Source organism: Emydura macquarii, unplaced genomic scaffold, assembly GCF_026122565.2.
Source record: "Emydura macquarii macquarii isolate MOO-44397 ecotype Brisbane River unplaced genomic scaffold, CSIRO-AGI_Emac_v2 contig_1876, whole genome shotgun sequence".
In the NCBI taxonomy this organism is placed as follows: Eukaryota; Metazoa; Chordata; order Testudines; family Chelidae; genus Emydura; species Emydura macquarii.
In genome coordinates, this window is record NW_027132013.1 from 24,720,800 (window position 1) to 24,740,128 (window position 19,329).

At 42.6% G+C, this 19,329-nt stretch overlaps 1 protein-coding gene and 1 non-coding gene across 4 annotated transcripts in view; one reads left to right on the plus strand and one right to left on the minus strand.

The window, feature by feature from the left end:
- Window positions 1-14,475, minus strand: part of KNL1 (kinetochore scaffold 1) — a 43,598-nt gene extending 29,123 nt beyond the window's left edge. For all 3 annotated transcript variants that reach the window (XM_067557984.1, XM_067557985.1, XM_067557982.1), the window contains exons 1-9: window positions 14,287-14,475; window positions 8,473-8,527; window positions 7,992-8,031; window positions 6,424-6,483; window positions 3,496-3,557; window positions 2,935-2,984; window positions 2,376-2,415; window positions 933-970; window positions 547-599 (exon numbers count right to left, since the gene is read on the minus strand). In XM_067557984.1, coding sequence (XP_067414085.1) covers window positions 547-599; window positions 933-970; window positions 2,376-2,415; window positions 2,935-2,984; window positions 3,496-3,557; window positions 6,424-6,483; window positions 7,992-8,031; window positions 8,473-8,507 — 378 coding nt within the window. In that variant the 5' untranslated portion in view covers window positions 8,508-8,527; window positions 14,287-14,475. The remainder of the gene's footprint in view (window positions 1-546; window positions 600-932; window positions 971-2,375; window positions 2,416-2,934; window positions 2,985-3,495; window positions 3,558-6,423; window positions 6,484-7,991; window positions 8,032-8,472; window positions 8,528-14,286) is intronic.
- Window positions 14,476-14,787: 312 nt separating this feature from the next.
- Window positions 14,788-14,869, plus strand: TRNAS-GCU (transfer RNA serine (anticodon GCU)). The gene has a single exon. It is a non-coding gene; the product is annotated as a tRNA-Ser (tRNA).
- The last annotated feature ends 4,460 nt before the right edge of the window (window positions 14,870-19,329 follow it).

Here is a 19,329-nt window from a genome sequence, read left to right on the forward strand (position 1 = left end):
AATGAGATTAGCTGCAAGTTTGAGCCTTCCAGTGTCTGAGTTAGTTGGGAAAATTAGAGACATGCTCAAACACCAACTGTTTTCTATCTTTCTGGAACAATGCAGTGGCCATAGAGATAATGGGTTAATTTGTCTATTCTTACCTCCACTTTCAAATGAATATCACTAGATGGACAAAGCATGGTTAAGCTCTACTAGATATGAAAAGGCAATTTGCACAAAAGTTCCTTCTGCTTATCCTCAGATCACAGCTAGAAATAGAGAAGCTCTCTCTGATGCTGAAATTAGCGAACTACTTTAAAGTAGAAAAATCTGCAGTATCACAGTATGATATTGATCAGATTGGGGGAGAATACTTGGATGAAAATGTGGACATGTTTCCCTTCCCAAGAAAATTATGAACTAAGACCCTGTATGTTCACCAACTCAGTTACATTTTAAATTAATTTTCGTCTCTGCTGGTTACGATTACTGCCTACACAAATTAATGCAATAGATTTGGGACCCAAATATTCTCAGCATGAAAGAGTTAAAGTATTCATATACCTCAGTCTGTTGCAGCGGTGTCTGGATTGGGGCATGAAGCAAAGTGTCCATCCCTTTTAAGAGAAAAAAGTATTGCACTGATCACAGAAAATGGGGATCTGTGAACTTACTCTATATGTATCAGTAACTGAATGTGGTCTCAATAAAAATACAGCCAACTAGAACAGATATACCCTGGAATAAGTTTTTAGCCGTCCCTTGTGAGGAAGTAGCTGAGGTCCTACAGCAGGATGCTTACCAAGCAGCTTTATGGGACAAAAAGCCCAGTTACACAACAGTTCTCTTCATTAAGACAGATTGTTCCAGGACTGCTTATATTTTTTATCATAATAAATAGTTTTGGACAAAAGTAACCTATTAATAAATAAATCTTCTTTCAAACTTACCAGTAATCTTGCACTGAACAGCTTCAGGGCCTTCATTTCTAAAAAAGTAGTTTTACATAAACAGTTTACTAAAAGATTTCAAAACTGAGGGCTCTCATTTCAGAGTAGTGAGCATTAGGCATGGAACAGTGTTCGATATTGAACAGCAGTGAGTAGATCTGTAACATACAATGCTGCAATCCGATAAGGCTGAAGAGAGCCCTTAACCCAAGAAATTATTGCAACATTACATGTAAAGATGATACTGCCCACCCTAAATATTCTGCATACTGGTGAATTTTTACTTGCCACTGAGGAAGAGAGAAGAGTTAAAATTAATTCTTCCTTCTAAGCCCAAATCTTCTGCCTTAGGTTATCCCCTTCTGCTCCCAATGAGCCTTAAGACAGTTTGAGTTCAGTCTTCTGTAAACTAAAAGGCTCCAGTTGTTCCATCTCAGGGAAAGGGGAGTATCAAGTAACATCTTGGGGTGCTCTCAGTGTGACTTCTAATGTCCCTTCTTTCAGTGTCCTTCACTGCTCTTTTGCGACTGATAAACTTTAGCAAGATAAAGGAAAAAAGCAGGGGAGGAAGGGGTGAGTGGAGGATTGGTTTAAAATATGTTAGTACCTATACAGGGCTCCTTTAAAAACTTTAGCTGATCATGGCCAACCCTAAGCTTCCCCCTACCCACTAACATCTTTTAAAGGCATCAAACTCTATATTCACTAGGTGCATCAATATGTTTTAAACACAATTAAAATCACACTAATATTTTTTAAAACACCACCATTTCCCCTCATCTAGATAAGGCCTTAGAGCCCAGATTCCATGGCTTGTCTTCACTATGAAAAGGTTTTGTTTTTTTTTTTTTAGCATGAACTAGTAAGGCCCATAGACCCATATGGGTCACCCCAAAGAGATAACATGTTAAAAATATTTTTATCTAGTGAAGATATGATCCAAGATATTCTCCCTGTCCCATTGATGGTATTTGCACTTCAAAAACCAATTACTATGATACCTCAGTGCTGCATAAGGAGTGGAAGCCTTTGAAACATGCAGGTCTTATTTCTGTTCATGCTTTAAAAACCTTTAGGAAAAATCTAGACTTTGGTATTTTTCAAAGACTTCCATTCCCTTCATAGAATTAAACATCACTACCAGTAGAAAGCCTGAAGAAGAAACTGTATTAGATTCTTTGGGAGCGACAATTAATGATGAATACCATGACCCATACAGACTTCTTATTCTGAGTGGCTGAACTGAACATGTTCTTTCTTCAAGATTATCATCTTTTCCATAACCAAGCTAAAACCTCTCAACTAATTTTTAAAATAAGTGTATGCCATGTTTAATTTTGTTTTTTGAGGGAAACATTAATTTTGATGGTTGTGTCATGTAAGGTTTTTTTCCCCCAGAGCGTAGCTCTTAAGGTATGCAAAAAATGAATTTCCAAAACTTACTGATTATATAGGACTTGATTCCTTATATTTGCTGCTCTCTCTAAAAATAAAATGAGAATACAAATATTAAAGCAACAATATGAGAAGCTGCATTAAGACATTCAGATAGGAATTAACTGCAGGAAAAAGACTGTTCTACCCTTTCTGACTTTTGATGTGCCCCCTCAGTCTGCAAAGTAGAGGAACAGAACAGCTTGAAGTTCCGTTAACTCTTTTCAGGTACCTGCTACACAAACTTTTGGAAGCTGGGAGTAGAGAGGAGGACATTTTTCGGGGTCTGTAGAAATGTAATGCAAATGGCTAAAAATGTAGAACAGGAATATTTTGATTCATCAGAAGTTTCCTCTCAGCTACATGATCCACAGATCTATTAACTAATGGGCTCTCAGCCAGCATACAGCTACACAGGCAGAATCAGACCTGTCAGTCACTGACAATTGGCCCCTTCCTTATCAGTGACTGACAAGTCTAGTTCCACCTGTTTAGCTGCATGCATGCTGAAAGCCCTCTGGCCAACAGATTTGTAGACCCTATAGTTAAAAGAGAAAGGCATTTTTACCTGTATTTTCTGGCTCTACCACATTAGTTTGAACATCTGTCTGGAAGACTCTGAAACAAAGGACAGAATAGCCATTTTATAAATTACACAAAATTATCTGTATTGGAGCGAAGAATGTTCTGTTTAAAACAAACAAAAACAAAAACCAGTTTTGATTTCAGCCCTTCTTCATATTGTATGTTCTACCAAATACCCTGAACACAAGTGCTCAGAAAGACAAGGACTACCTGAACTTAACTCCCATCTCCCATGGGAAATTATCTTTATTTCACTTAAAATGAAAGCCATAAAAGTGAATTAGTGAGACAACCAGCAAATTCCGTTATAAAACCTTCCTTTTTCCCTTCTTTCCAAGACAGAAGAATGGGTTAAGGATCTCTTCCAAATCCTTAGGTCTGTGACTCTCAATTTACACCCTCCACCAATAATATTCAGTTCCTTCACTTGAATTCCCATGCATTTATTCAAACATATTAGTTTCACTGGCCACCAGCTCACTGCCTGTGATATACATTTATACATAAACAATCTGTAGATTGGCAATCTTCACATTAAACTTACTTTATGGTGTCTGCAAAGCTAACACGACGAGAGTTCTTCCGACGCTTCTCAGTATCATAATCCTGAAGATAAAGAGAGGATGCAACAATAGGATTTACGGGTGACAGTTAATCTTATTCCATATAAAACAGCAAACCATTCCTTGGAGAAGATGGATGCACAATAAATGGAACAGACTAATGCATTTACTATCATCTTTAACAGTTCATCAGAGCACAAAAGCTAGAGTTCACATAATCTGCAAAGTATGCAGTAGAGAACCAATTAGACTTAAGGATGCAGCCCTTAAAGTACATTTTCTGCACTAACCCAGCTAATGTGATATGTCTGAAGCACAGTTTCAGATTTCAATATAGCCAGGCCTAATTTATCTAGAACAGTAATTCCATCTACAGCTTTTCTCAGACTTCCCTTTCCCTAACCTACAGATCCCCACCCTACAGCAAGCAGCTATTGTGGAGTCCTCCTCTCAAAAATCAGTTAATTCTCAGGCACAGTAGTATAGAGCATTACTGACACGGAGTGTTTCTCAAACTGCCTGACATACTAGAAAATGCATATAGGTGCTGAGCAAGAGAGCTACAGAATTTCTCTCAATCCCACCAATCAGAATGGGAAGAAAAAGTTTCACCATCCTCACTGCTGAGGGAAGAGAAGAGGATGTACCAAAGAATCACAAAATAACCACAGCACAGTGTCTTGCTATTGCACCGTTTGTATTGCGTCACTGTGATGACACTGCCACAAGGAAAACATTGCAATGGAATGTTAGGACTTCACAGCTCTATGGCTCTGACTCCATTCACCGATCAAGCAGCTCTGAATCTCAGCAAGGTTGAGGTTCACTTATTTAAGGGAATATACAGAAGACTTATGGAACAGGGTCCAAATTATATACCTGCAACAAAACTAATTCCATGGAATTCTTTTAAATGAATTACAAAAATCATAAACAATGCAAGCAATTGTGGGTAAAGTCAAACTGCTAAGAACTGATTAAGTTATATTGATCAACATCTCTCTTAACAAAAACCCCAATAGTTTAAGGAGACATTTGCTGTTGGGAAGATCCCTTACATGGTGGATTGTGAGCTGTTCTTCATACTTGAATCAGAGTTGGCATACGTACAGTTCCAGAAGGGTAGCCGTATTAATCTGTATACAGCAAAAACAACAAAAATCCTGTAGCACCTTAAAGACTAACAAATTTCTGTGGGCATAAGCTTTCGTGGACTGCATCTGACAAAGTGGGTTGCAGCCCACGAAAGGTTATGCCCGCAGAAATTTGTTAATCTTTAAGGTGCTACAGGACTCTCGTTGTTTTTGCCATATGTACAGTATGTAGGTATCTTAGGCCTTATTTGCATATATTGTCAGAAAACATCCACATTTTTTAGTAACTATACAGAGTGACATTCATTAAGATTCATTGTAATTGGAAGATAAACCAAGTGTGTTATGAAATTAACAACAACAGTTGCTCTTGCCACTGAGCAAATATGAAGAGAAACAACTTGATCAACAGTGCCTCCGTGCCTTGCCTTCTCCATTAGTGGTTTTCAACCTTTTTTTCATTTGCAGACCCCTAAAAGATTTCAAACGGAAGTGTGGACCCCTTTGGAAATCTTAGACATAGGGCATGCCTTCACTACCACGCTAAATCAGCACCGCTGCCATTGATGCAGCAGCATCGATTTAACAGCTTTGGTGAAGATGTGCTAAGTCGATAGGCGAGCACCCTCCCATAGACGTCTGTAATCCACCTCAATGAGAGGCGGAAGCTATATCAACGGGACATGCTCTGCCATCAGCATAGTGTAGCGTGGATACTGCTTCAAGTCAATCTAAGGTATGTCAACTTACGTTACTTACATAACTTAACTAGCGTAACTTAGATTGACTTAGCGCAGTAGTGAAGATTGCCTATAGTCTTCGGACTCCCAGGGATCCACAGATCACAAGTTGAAAACCACTGCTCTTTATGATACAGGACAGACTGTGCCGGCAGACAGGAGTATTTTTTTTTTAAATAAAGTAGTTGACGAAAATTAAAGTAAAATGACTACTGTAGCAATCAGGTAAAGAGATCATAAGAGTAAGACACAGAAACTAAGCTAGCCATATTCAAAATCTCAAAGGTCAAATATTGGCATCCTGCATATCTTTCTTGTGTTCCTCAGTGAAAAATGGGACAAGCAAACAACTGAAATTTAGATTCTGTGATCAATGAAAACCACAAGTACACAGCAAATTCCTTCTGTTGAATAAGTTAAATATTCCACATCCATATTTATCATAATGCAACGAACAAGGTAGCCCATGTGTATCCTGGAGCACAGCTTTAAAGGAGTATATTACAAACTTGCAGCATGGCTGGGACTATATCCACATGTACTGGGAGGTGGGAGACATATACTTGAACTAAATCATGCTCAAAATTACTCTGGATAAAATGAAAATATTAATGTTTGTTAACCTTTGCCTTAAGTAGAAAGTTTGCTGCCTAGTTGTTAATAAAATGATTTTACGTAAGTTAATTTTAGCGTTACATATCTGCTACAATGGTCTATGAAACACGAATCAGCCTTAAAACTGTAACAAAGGCAAGTAATACCTACTAATCGCTAGTAATCTCTCTCTTTCCCCTACTTTTACTTTAATGAAGTTTAATGAAGTTTGCTTTTGTTAAGTAAAACACAAAAAGTTATAAGCTGAATGGAATAAACACTTTAGTTAGCCTACAAAACACCACATAAATGTTACAGCAAGTCCATGGAGTTTAGCAACTGAAGCATTCATGTTCTTGAGCAGTTATAACAAGAGTTTCTACATGTGCAGTTATACCAGTGAGGTGACTCAGTCAATGACATTTGTTCAGAAGAGGCTGCAGTCGTTAAAAATATTGACAAGTAAAGGGTTAATGCCTACCTGCGTGAATTCATTCCCACTCCCAAGGTCCTTGAGAGGACTCCGCGGGGCTTTTAAAATCTAAAAGGAAATATTTATAATAGTTGAGAAGATGATTTCTGCAGCTTCAAACACTGGCCTCTTTCTACAAAAGATCAGGCACTCAGGAAAGCTAGCAAATGAGTAACATGTTTCAAATACAGGCCATCTCTCTCCTCTAGCACGATCAGAATTCCTATCAAGCACACACTTTGCTGCTGCTTCTTGACTTCTAGAACTTCAGCTACCACAAATGACAAATTTGATATGAAGATTTCCAAAAAGCAAAATTCCATCTGAGAAAAGTCGTGCATGGGATTGGGACATTAGATAATGGATGAGACAGTAAAGTTAATTTGATATTGTACATTGGTCAGATTTTTTTTTTTTTAAAGATATTAATGACCAAAAGAAGTTGAGAGTGCAGCAGCTTTTAAAACCTCTTAGGAATTTTAAAAGCAAACAATCATACAAGATGTACATATCAGGAAAAGAGCTTGCTCTGCATTTCTGAACATGTCTCATTTAACTGTTTTAAGCACTTCCAATTCTTCTATTAGACAATAAAGTATATAAGGTTGTCCTTTTCAATAAAGTTATTTCACTTTTGTCAGAAAGATAGTAAATGAGTCCATGTATGTTTTTTCTTATATTATAAGTCTTTCCACTGAAACCATGTCAAACTGTATTGCATCATTTTGTTAACAACGTTTCCATCCTCTTCCATGGTGCAAACTACAGACCATTAAATAGTTGTCTGGTCTACCAGTATATCTAGTGAGTGGTTATTTCAAGAGTCTGTGGAGAACACATAGGGCATTTCTACACTAAAAAATTAAATCAAGTTAAGATGACATATATAGACACCATAGTAATTAATTAGATTTTTATTGTCCACACTATGCTCCTTTTGTTGGTGGTGTATGCTTGCACTGATTTAACTGACAGTGTGGGGCATTATGGGGCACTGACAGCCTGTGTCCGGCCTGGGCTCTCCTCCCCCACAATCCAAAATCCCTCACTGGGAGGCAGCCCAGGCTCAGTCTCTCCTTCCCCACCCCACCCCAATCCCACACCAGGAGGCGGTGGCTGGGCTCTGGCTCTCCTTCTCCCCGTCCCAACCCCACTCCCAATCTCTCACTGGGAGGCAGCAGCAGACTCCAGCTGACTATCCTGGGTGGGAGGGCTCTGGTTGTCAGCCTCAGATGGCAACAGGCGAGGTAAGCAATGCAGTGTCTACATGGACACTGCATCAACCTAACTACATCAACTTAAGCACTATGCCTCTAGTGGAAGTGGAATCATTAAGTTGGAGTAGTAAGCGACTTACATCAGCAGGAATGACATTTTAACGTAGATGGTTAATGAGTAAGTGGTCAGACTGCACTATAAAAGCAAATAGAACCACCATCAGAAAAAGATGAATAGGCAAACCCAGCTGACTCATTCTTGTTTGACTCTGAGGATTTTCTGTATACTAGTGACAAAAGCAGGCTCCTCTTTACCAGTTTCCACTACTAATAAATGGTCTTATTCAAAGTCACACTCACCGAGGAAAGTCTTTGTCTTCTGATGTGTTCTGTATGATCACTGAGGGAAATGAAAAAAGGAGCTGTTAGTGCGTAAACCCACACAAGGGATGTTGTTCTTCAACAACACTATCTTTAACAAGAAGTTTCTAAAATGAGTAGCTTTTCATTATTATTATATTTAAAAGTGTAAAAATTTAAAACAAAGCCCTCTTGGCAGAGCTGATCCCAATACTAGAGAGCAGAAAGGAAGTTCTAGAAAATATAGTTGGTTTTTTTTCCCCTGAAGAGACTTCAAACAACCTACTGCTATGAAACATTTGTAGGACTTTCTTATTGTACCAGCAAAGCTCCCTCTGTCCTTTGGGATTAATAGAGGTGCTAGCATCTCTGGAGGCAGATGCTGTGCGTAGGGGCAAGCATAGGAAAGAATTAATCTTTATCCACTAAAACAAAACAACGTTTGGCACCTTAAAATTCTCAGCTGGAAGTTTCAACTTACTTTTCCTCATTTGATTCTGAATAAATCCTGTCCATTTCTGAAGGGCGTACTTTTCCTGTAACAAATATACAACATTAGAATCCAAAAAACAACTAAGAGTCAAACCAATAGGGAAATCATATTAAACTAAGAGAACCCAACCACCGCCACACCCTGGTTATTATCATGGGACAGGAGCATCACTATAATTAAAGTTCAACATGACATTTGTTTAAAGGTGGACCTGTCTACGCCCTCTAAAATCAACATGCTAAGTTGGATTTCTCTGAAATTTGGTGTTCCTCAGGAGTGTGCAGGGTAGGAATAGGGATCCAAAGTTGGAGTCATTTAAGTCAGAGGTTAGAGAGAGAAAATTGAGAGTGATATTTAAGAAAATGTACATTTTTATACTGTGCATGTGCCAATACTAACAGCTAGTTTCAACTCCTGTCATCATAAATGTTTTAAACTTGATTCTTGTAAGTGCTCTAGAATCCGAATTGTTACTCTGATTGCCTTGAACTTTACTGTGCCTCAAGGGAGGGCGGGGTAGCATTAGTGATCCAAATTTGGGGTCATTTGACCAAAGGGCTCCTAAATTAAAGCTCCCAACCCCAAATGATTTCCTTTTGCTGCCTTGCATTGGGAAACTGAGAGGTACTAATAAAAACATAAGAACTGCCATACTGGGTCAGGCCAATGGTCCATCTAGCCCAATATATGGACTCCAATATTTGCTAATACCAGAGTTTCAGGGGGAATTACAGAACAGGGCAATTTTGAAAAGATCGACCCGGCCTCTCAACTTCTGGCATTCAGAGATTTAGTGTCACTCCCGCATGGGGTTACATCCCTGAACATCTTGGCTAATAGCAACTGATGCACCTATCCTCCTCTCGTTCTTTTTTGAACCCAGTTATCTTTTGACCATCATAACATCCCATACCAATGAGTTCCACAGGTTAATTATGTACTGTGTGAAAAAAGTATTTCCTCTTGCTTGTAGTAAACTTGCTGCCTATTAATTTTATCAAGTGACCCCTGGTTTTTGTATTGGGGGAAATGGGTAAATAACATTTTTCTTCATGATTTTATAGACCTCTGTCATATCTCTCCTCAATTTTCCAAGGGGAACAGCCCTTATCTTTTCAGTTTCTCCTCATATGGAAGGTGTTCCATACCCCTGATCATCTTTGTTGCCCTTCTCTGAACATTTTCAAGTCCCACAACATCCTTTTTGAGATGAGGGGACCAAAACTAGACACAGTATTCCAGATATGGGTGTAATGTGGATTTATATAGCGGCAATATATTTTCATTCTTGTTTTCTATCCCTTTCCTAATAGTTCCTAACATTCCGTTAACCTTTTTGACCAGTGCTGTGCACTGAGCTGAAGTTCTCAGAGAACTATCCACCATTACTCCAAGATCTCTCTCTTGAGTGGAAACAGCTAATTTAGACCTCATCATTATATTTCTGTAGTTGGAATTATTTTTTCCAATGACTGAATGAATAACAGAAGTTTTGATGGCTGTGAACTCAACCTTCAATTTAACAGAACTAAGGATAAGCAAATCACAAGAGCACACCTAAGACAAAAGGAGTTTGGGACTAGGTGGCTGGAGGCTGCTGCAATTTGCAAATCATGGGCAGCAGTTTCATTTTGGGGAAGAATGTAATCAAAGTATTTTTGGGGGGAAAATTAGAGATATGAATGTTTCCTGGGAGGGGAAGGGAAGGATACTAGGGACCAAAGGAGTGAGGGAATAAGGGGTGAGGGTTTGGAGCTGCAGCAAGGAGAGGGGGATAAATGGGGATGAATACTAGAGAAGCCAAAAGAGGTTGCAAGCTCAGGTGAGGGATGTATGGCACCCCCCGGCTCTACCAATGAATCTCAACCAGCCTACTCACGCAGCTGCCAGTGCACCCCAACCTCCTGCACTGACAATTCACTCCAGTCCCCTGCACTGCAAAGCTCTGCCAGTGCAACCCAGTCCCCTGCACCCTAAGCTTCCTGCAGCCCACAGCCCTGTCAGCACACCCCAATGCAGCATGAAAGCTATTAAGTGCTGAAAGTATATTGATCTGGAAATTGGAGGGTTCATGGCTGACTGGAAATGTGTACTGTATAGCATAGAAATATTACAAGCTCTGACACCTCAGTGTTTCTCGGAGATGGGGTACATTACTGAACATGGATTTACTTTCAAATGTAAAACTAGCATGGCTCAAAAAGTGTGCTGAAGTATGGATGGTGGGTACAGTTGATGTATATTTGGGGTGAGGGGGGCAGCTGGCATAGCATGCTAAATGCAGGACATGATATATACAACTGCTTAAATGAATATTCAATTCCTACCAACAACAGATCTTTTCCTGTTCAAAGAAATAGGAAATTCAGTGTGAAAAACTATGTTAACGCAAGTTTAGTTTTCTCGGCAGTATGTCATCCCTTTGCAGAATGCAGACTTGAGCAAAACTCAATCGTCTGTAAGCCAGGAAATGCCGAGTTAAGGTTTCCTATTCAACCTTAACTCTGCCCTCTTCCAGCTACGCCTGTTAACACACATACTTTTAGTCTACCAACCGCACAGTTGCAGAAACATACAAGTTCTTCCCCTCCTTTTACAACCCATACACTCTCACCCACAGGATTCCATCTAACACTTCTAACACTATTAAAGGACAGGGTTATTCCCCCCCCCCCAATCACCTTCCTTTTATCCTCTTTGTGCATATTGAAGCATTGCACAAACTCACACTGGCCCTTGGCACTATAAGATTCAGGAGGTGCCAGATCCTGGTGTACACTCAAACACTTAGCCAACTCCCCAGAAAGAACAACACGTGTACAATTTAAGAACCACTTTATGGCCTTTTACATCTGTACCTGAGGGTACATCTACATTTGAACTGAGAGGTGCAATTCCCAGCTCGCACAGACATATCCATGCTAGCTCTGGCTCAAGTTAGTACGCTAAAAATATCATTGTAGCCAGGGTAGCTTGGATGATGGTTCAAGCTAGCCTCCAGAGAATGTACTCAGGAGAGTCTAGGTGCGCTTGTATACAGGCAGTTAGCCTGAGATTCCACCCATGCTACCTCAGCTATACCGCTATTTTCAGTGTGCTAGCACAGGTACAGGGAATCACATCTTCCAGGTCAAATGCAGAAATACCATTACTCACAGGATACCATCTCAATCTATACTTTAACCATCATTAAAGCAATAGAATCCTCTCATATTCCACCTCACTGCTGACAATATCCTTCGTAATAAAGGCCCTATGCCTTGCTACTGACATTCTACCACATTCTGCTACTACACAATTCTGCATAGAAATAATGCATACTGCATCCTGAAGGCACACATGCACCTCTTCCCTTCTTTACACATAATGATGCAAAACAGAATTCCTCATATCACAGTCACACATCTCAAAGTAATCCACAGATCTAGCACACATCTCAACCAAGCAGAGTTAACTACTACGTCCACTGTCAGTACAACTACCCTAACACCAACCATACTTATTTTATCTGGAGTGCATGCAGAAAATAAATACATAGGAATTCTTAACTCAGCATTTCCTGAGATTCAGAAGTTAAGAATTTTGCTCAGCTCAATGTTCTGCAAGGAGAAGACATATCACCAAGCAACCTTAATTCTGCATTTTGCAATAGCTTTTTGTCACTGAATTATAACATTTATCTCCACCTTTCTCTAGTCACAGAAAAGCATTTAAATATGATGGAGCACTCAAAGTTCACAATTTCTGCCTTAAGTGACCAGGTTATTAAACCTCTGTGCTAGACAATCTTCAACCACCACAACCCATGGATTAAACTCTGTTCACCTATCACCCCACACTGGAATCTATACAGGGTATCATTAAACAATTATAACCCATACTCAATGAGGGCCACATCCTAAAAGACATTTTTCCTGAACACTTTCTTCTGGCCTTCAAACCCCTCAAACTCTCCAATTTCATCAGAAGCAAGTTCCCCACAGACCAGGACACACCAAAACAGCACCAGACCATGCCAGGATAACAGATACAAAACCTGTAGATGCATCTCCACTGCTACTCAAGATCAACACACTCCGCAACACCCTTTCAGGATCCATGGGACCTACACATGCCTATCACAACATGTGGCATACTTCATCCAGCACACAAAAGCCCCCAAAACAACTACACGGGTGAAACAAGACAACCACTATGCTCTTGAATGAACTCACGCAGAAAAATGATAAAGACAAAAAAAACCACATCACCTGTGGGTGAACACTTCACAAAGTGATAACTCTATATCGGACCTCTCTGCCCTCAACCTCAAAGGAAACTTGCACAACACCTTCAGAAGATGAGCCTGGGAACTAAAATTCATGACTTTGCTAGACACTAAAAAAAAATCATGGACTGAATAGAGACACTGAATTTATGGCGTTTTACAACAGCCTATAACCTACAACAATCCTTCCCAGCTTTTTTTCCCCCCTCCTTTCCTTTCCCCCTCATCTCCCTCCCCCCTATGACTGGAGACTTGTTAACTGGCTATTTCACAGCTAAATACAAAATGGAACAGGTTGTTTAGCACAGGGGGGTCTCAAACCGGGGGGTCGTGACCCTTCAAGGGGTCATGAGGTTATTGGGGGAGGGGGTTGTGAGCTATCAGCCCCCACACATGCCGGTAAGGGTGACATGGCATGGAGGGATGATCACTTTTTGGGGGAGGTCAACACAGCCTGAAATATTTTCAAAGGGGGTCCCAGCAAAAAAAGGTTGAGAACCCCCAGGTTAGCATAAGTAGTTAACATATATTTCATGGGACTGGAATGGTGACACTGAGTACATTTCCCAGACCTGAAAGAGAGACAAGCTTTCACACTTACAGATTTCCCTCACCAACAGAAGCTGGTCCAATGAAAAATACTGCCTTACCCACCTTGTCTCTCGAATATCCCAGGACCTAGACAACTACAACAGCACTGCATACATGAGAAATATGTCACACCAGCAAAAGCACTTGTATACTGGTAAGACGACATTTGCACTAAGGCTTTTGCCAGTAGAGAAATGTCACCCAAAAAAAAATCACCTTCCTATAACCAATATTAGCATACCAACAGAAGTTTCTAGCCTAGATGTGGATTGAACCGGGACGAGGAACAAAACATTGGCACAAACTAGCTGGAAAAAAACCCAACCGTCCGTGCTTAATAACGTTAGCGTGCAAATGGTCCCAGTTAGCTTGTGAAGTTCACAACTTATTATGGGACAGGCTGCACTCTCCCTCCACGGCTGCTCTCAGTCTCGTTTCGCTCAGAGCAGTTTTCTCGCAGTGGCAAAGGCTGGGTGGAAAGCGAAGGGTTTCAGAACTACCCACAACAGACGCGGGGCCGAGCGGCAGGGCCCACCCATGAGCGCCGCCTGCCTCCTGCCAGACCGGGCTGGTTTCAGGGGGATCGTTCCTTACGCTCCCCTCTCACGGCTGGTCGTCGACACACCGGCGAGCGGGAGGCGATCACCCCCTGGCCGGGGAGCGGGGGGCCTACCGGGATCCAGGGAGCCGCCCAGTCCCTAACGGAGACCCGCCCCCTGCCCCACACGGAGCGGGGCCCCGGCCGCGCGGAGGGGGGGGGGGGGTGTCCGAGCGGGTCCCGCAGTGGGAGGGCGGGAGGAGCGGTGCTTTCTCTCTACACGGGGCCGGGGCCACTGCCACTCCCCGACCCCTGCCCCCGCCCCGGCCGGCAGGGCCCCGGCCCCCCGCACAGCCCGCTCCGCCTACAGACTCCTCATGAGCCGCCGCCAGCAAGGACTCCTCACCTTCTGCTCCAATCCAGCCCTCAAGGCATCGGCGCCTCCTCGCCGCCGCCCAGTCCCGCTGCGCCCATTAGGCTCGGTCGGTGTCAGGAGTCGGCCGGGCCCGCCGCCGCTTCACACTATTCAAATCGAACCGCCTATTCCTGCGCATGCGCCTTGAGGCTCCCCATACACCGAACTCCGTAACTACAATATGGCGGCCCCAACCGCCCTCTGCCGTACAGCATGGCGGCCACCGAATTGCCGTACAGCATGGCGGCCTCGCGTAGTCAGCCCTACGTCTTGAATGCATTACAGTACGTCTTTCCCCTAAACTATCTCAGGGCAGAGGGAGCGCAGAGCTCCACCACCACCACCACCCTAAGCAGAAGCGCGGCTGGGAGGATGGTTCGTGGTGGGACCCGCTTTCCATGGGTATTGAGCAGGGAGCCGAGAAGGAATAGGAACTGGCTAAGCCCAGCGGTCATCGTTTCGTATAGGCTAGGGAAGACGCTTGGTTTCTGTGACGAGGTGGCCGAGTGGTTAAGGCGATGGACTGCTAATCCATTGTGCTCTGCACGCGTGGGTTCGAATCCCATCCTCGTCGGAAGGTGCTTTTTGATCTATAACTTTACTCTGCAACCGGAGGGGCTGGATTTATATTATTGCTGGGGACGGGGAGTGACAATGATTATTCGCAGCGGGCGTAAAATCCCTGCCAGGTTCAATCGCTGAGCGCAGGCACACGCGGGGCTCGGGGGACGTTATACAGCGATTGGGGTGGGAGCCCCAGGGACAGTTAATGCCTTCACAGCGGAAAAGCAGTTTGCTGCCCGAGCCGCGCGGTGCCAGGGGGATCTGAGCGGCTCCCTGGGGCCGGGGGACACGTGCTCCTCCCAGCACACACACACATCCCGCCGCGACCCGCCCGGCGGCTGGTCTGTGCCCACTGCAGGGCCGGGCAAGGACCGAGCCGGAGGCTGCTCTCAGATAGATCCAGGCGGGCCGCTCGCCGGCCACGGGGGCTGCCTTGTCCCCGAGGGGAGATCATCTGAGCCGGGGATCAGGGGAGGAGGCTCTGCCTCTGCCTGTCTTCGTGTGCAGGAGGAAGAATCGGAGCCGCCCTCTGGCGCAGGGGACATTTGCTTGCTTCTTGCATAGGGGGAATAATGTCTGCCCTGCTTTCTTACATGGCAGTTCTCCTTCGTTGGGGTGAAGGGACACACACAGCTGGACTATTGTATTATGGGGGCAGCCCACTTGCTCTTTGTTAGGGGGCGGCACGTGGCCTTTTTGTTACTGAGAAATATCCGGGCTGCACATCAGCTATAGGCAAGCTTATACACCTGTTACAAAAGAACATCTGGACAGCTCTTTGTAAAGGATAGCTGCTTTCCTGGGGCAAGAAAGACACCTGTGCTTCCCATTGTTGTAGGGGGAACATCTGTGTGTTTCTCGGCTGTGTGCTGCTCTGCCCCAGATCTGAAGAAGAGCTCTGTGGCCCTCAAAAGCTTGTCTCTTTCATCAACACAAGTTGGCCCAATAAAAGCTATTACCTCACCCACCTTGTCACACTAATATCCTGGGACCAACAGGAATACAACACTACTGCAGACAACAGTAGAATAGGGAGTCATCTGGGCTTCCATAGTTGGGAAACATGTGGCGTGCATTTGATATTGGCAATAACAAATGGGCTTTCCTCTGATATTGGGAACCTGAAAATCTCTGCTATGGTGGTTGCATATTTGCTTCCCTGTGATAAAGAACAAAAATCTGCATTTGTTCCTGTAATGGGAGGAACCTCACTTAACTACCCACTTTTCCAGAGGGCAAGAAATAACATCTGGGCTTCTTGCAAGAGGGACTTTTGACTTCTGTCACTGAGGTGAGCGGGTGTATCTTGGTGTCCCCTGACGGTAGTAGGGACTTATGTGGATTTCCCTATCTTAACAAGGTGAACTGAGCTGCTTCCTGTTACAGGTAAACTCGGAAGGATTAGATTTTTAATTGGTGAATGTCTGTAAATGTTGATTTCACTGTATACACACAAACTGATGAAAATTATTTCCATCAATAAGTCAAAGTTTACAGATAGGTAAAATAAGAAAAATTCTGCTTGAGAACTTTAAATTAGAGTTTGATTTAAGGATATTTACTTTGTATATTTTTGACATGTGATGTTGAAAATTTGTATTTTCATGGGTGTAAAGCTTTACCTTTTGAATCTCAACATCAACTGTCCTTAAATAATTAGCTGCCTCCCATTGTCTGACACACACCCCCCATAATTTCCTGCAGCAGTGAAAATTTAAACTGATAAAAACTGAAAAGAATGCTTAAAAATAATTAAATTATCCATCAAAATTATATTTAAAAATGAATTCTGCCAAGCCTAGTTATAGATGGACATCTGTGCTTCCTTATAGTAGGGAGTAACAACTGAACTTTCATGAATATTTCCTGTGTCTACCTATTTCACATTGACACCTATGCCTATCCTCCCAGTTCCATGCTTTAAAGGTGATCAACAAAAGTGGGAGAAAAAGACTTATCCCCTGTTCTATTTCTTATTTTTAAAAGCCAATGAAGTCCCCTGGAAGGAAGGAATGAAGGAAGGAAGGAAGGAAAGAAGCTTTTTCCCTCTGTCTTTTTGTATTAAGAGGTTCAGATCCAGTCTAGACTGGAAGACACTACAAGTCAGTGAAATTGCACAAATCAAGAGAATGAAAGCTGAGCAATTGACAGTGGAAAGAATTTTTAGTCAGACTGTTTAAAACTCCGATTTTATTTATTTACAACTGTTTAACATTAGCAAGTAATATTTTGGTAAAAGGTTGTCTTTGGCTAATCTGGTCAGGGAAAAAGTAGCACACATTGCCCTGGTTATTAATCCAGACATAACTAAAGTCCTTGTCATTTCCATCAAGCAGTCTCCAGCTCCAGATTACAACCAACTCACTATTAACCTGTCCAGATGAGACACTGAGCAGGTGGCAACTGTACTATACTTGGGAAGTGCATAGACAATGCTGAAGGATGCTAGAGAGAGATGGACACTCATATAGCAGCTACTGCTGTTTCAGGTCCTTCAGCAACCTCTGTGTAGAAGTTGCAACATCAAGCTTGCTACGAAGCTGCAGATCTATAGAACCGTGGGTATATCAACTCTGCTGTTTGGCAGTGAAATACATGAACTGAGGAAGGCTGAAGAACAGTAGACTGGCATTTTTTCCTTCTGGAAATTAGCAGATTATTTCCTCTCTCAGCCAATTCATGATAGCTTCATCTATGCAAACAGGCACATTGGCAGGCTGATGAGTTAGTAAGGCAAAATATGATTCTTCATATATCTTGGATACAGTTTAGGGGTTCAGTCTCTGTTATCTCCTATTCGCCAACCCTCTGATGCATTTTCTGGGTAAGGTGTAGCAAAGCAAAGCTTCCAGAAGAGTTTAACAGAGCTGTCAGGAGGTGCCATCGCTGTGTATGTGAATTGCTCTATATGCAGCCATCACTCTGGGGTACTGGTTTGTTACCGTGGTTCCTATGCACTATGATAACACTTATTATGTGTGTTGCATGTAAAGCTACTTATTGCCTCTGCCACACATTCTAATCCCTGTTGGCCCAGGAAGCATGTGGCCAAGCCCATACTTTGAAACTCACCTGACATGAATCAGGTCAGCAGATAGTGGACCACTAACCCCATGGCAGTCTCGTCACAGGAACGGTTCAGGGCCGGTAACCCTAGGCCTACCAAATTCCCAGGCCAGCTGGCTCCCCCCACTAAGAAGTATAGGCACCTGGGGAGCAAGTTGACCCAGGAGTCTGGCTCAGCAGCAGGCAGCCTGGAAGCTCCAACTCTAGATGGGGCTCAGCACTTCCAGGCTCCCTGCGGCACCATGCCTTTAGCAGGAACCACAGAAACCCTGAGAACCCCATCCGAACCTGGAGCTTTCATGGCTTCCAGGCTTCCTGCTATAGAACTGGGACCCAACTGTTGGTTAGTTCCAAAGCTGCCATTGCAGCTCCATTGCAGGGAGCCTGCAAGCTCTGTAGTCCATGGCCAGTCTGCACCCCCGGGATGCCTTGGAATTACTAGCTGTCAGAGAGCCAGGCAGGTTTCTGAGCTATTGGCATTTTTTTTTTTTTTTTTTTAAACTAAACTGTTTCTTTAGAAAGTTTTTGACCAGCTCTACTCAGGCTACCATGGTTGCTGTAATACTGAGCCCTCTGGAATACTTCCTAAATGTTTTAGGTATTTCATCTTCCTACCTAAATGGAGGTGTGCAGTCTAGTGGTTACAGCACTGAATTGGGATTTAGCACACGTGGCTCTTATTCCCTGTTCTGCCATTTTGGACTAAATCACTTGGCCTTTCTGTACCTCAGTTTCCCCATTACACACAACTCCTGTGTAAAGTGCTTTGAGAGCTGCTGAAAGAGGCATCATCCATGAATGCAAAAGGGCTTGTGTGCATCCTGTTCTGCAAATAGACCTGAAAAGATTATACAGTTGTTGTAAAACAGCAACCATTAGTTTTCTGTGCAATTGCTTTTGGTTCATTAAATGTGAAGCAACAAAACATACAGATTAATGGAAAATGAACTAACTCCGTGGGTCAGGATGTCTAGAATACTGACCAAAAATGAAGAATCCTTGAAAGTCTTAGGGCCCTCAAAATTCATTTCTTCAAAGGATTAACAGGATTTGCCCAAATTTATAAAACAGCATTTTGTTTTTTACCTTCAACTTCATGTAGCAGTAGAGTGGAACAAAATTTAAAAGTGCACCACCAAGAATTTAAAAAAAAATAGGCTTCTGTCTGTTTTGGAGTCTTTATATGTGTACATATATGTTGTAGGGTGGTGGGTTTTGTTTTCTTTTTGGTGTATGCACATGCCAACACTCTCTCATAGCAACGCGGGTTTTGCTAGAGGATCTCCCTGTTGGATGTATTTATTAGAGTGGCAGGGTGATAAATTCAACACATTCCTCAAACTGTCAGTCAGCAAAGATAAACCAGAGTTTAAAAAAACCTGGCTGCAGTGGTATTATGCTAAT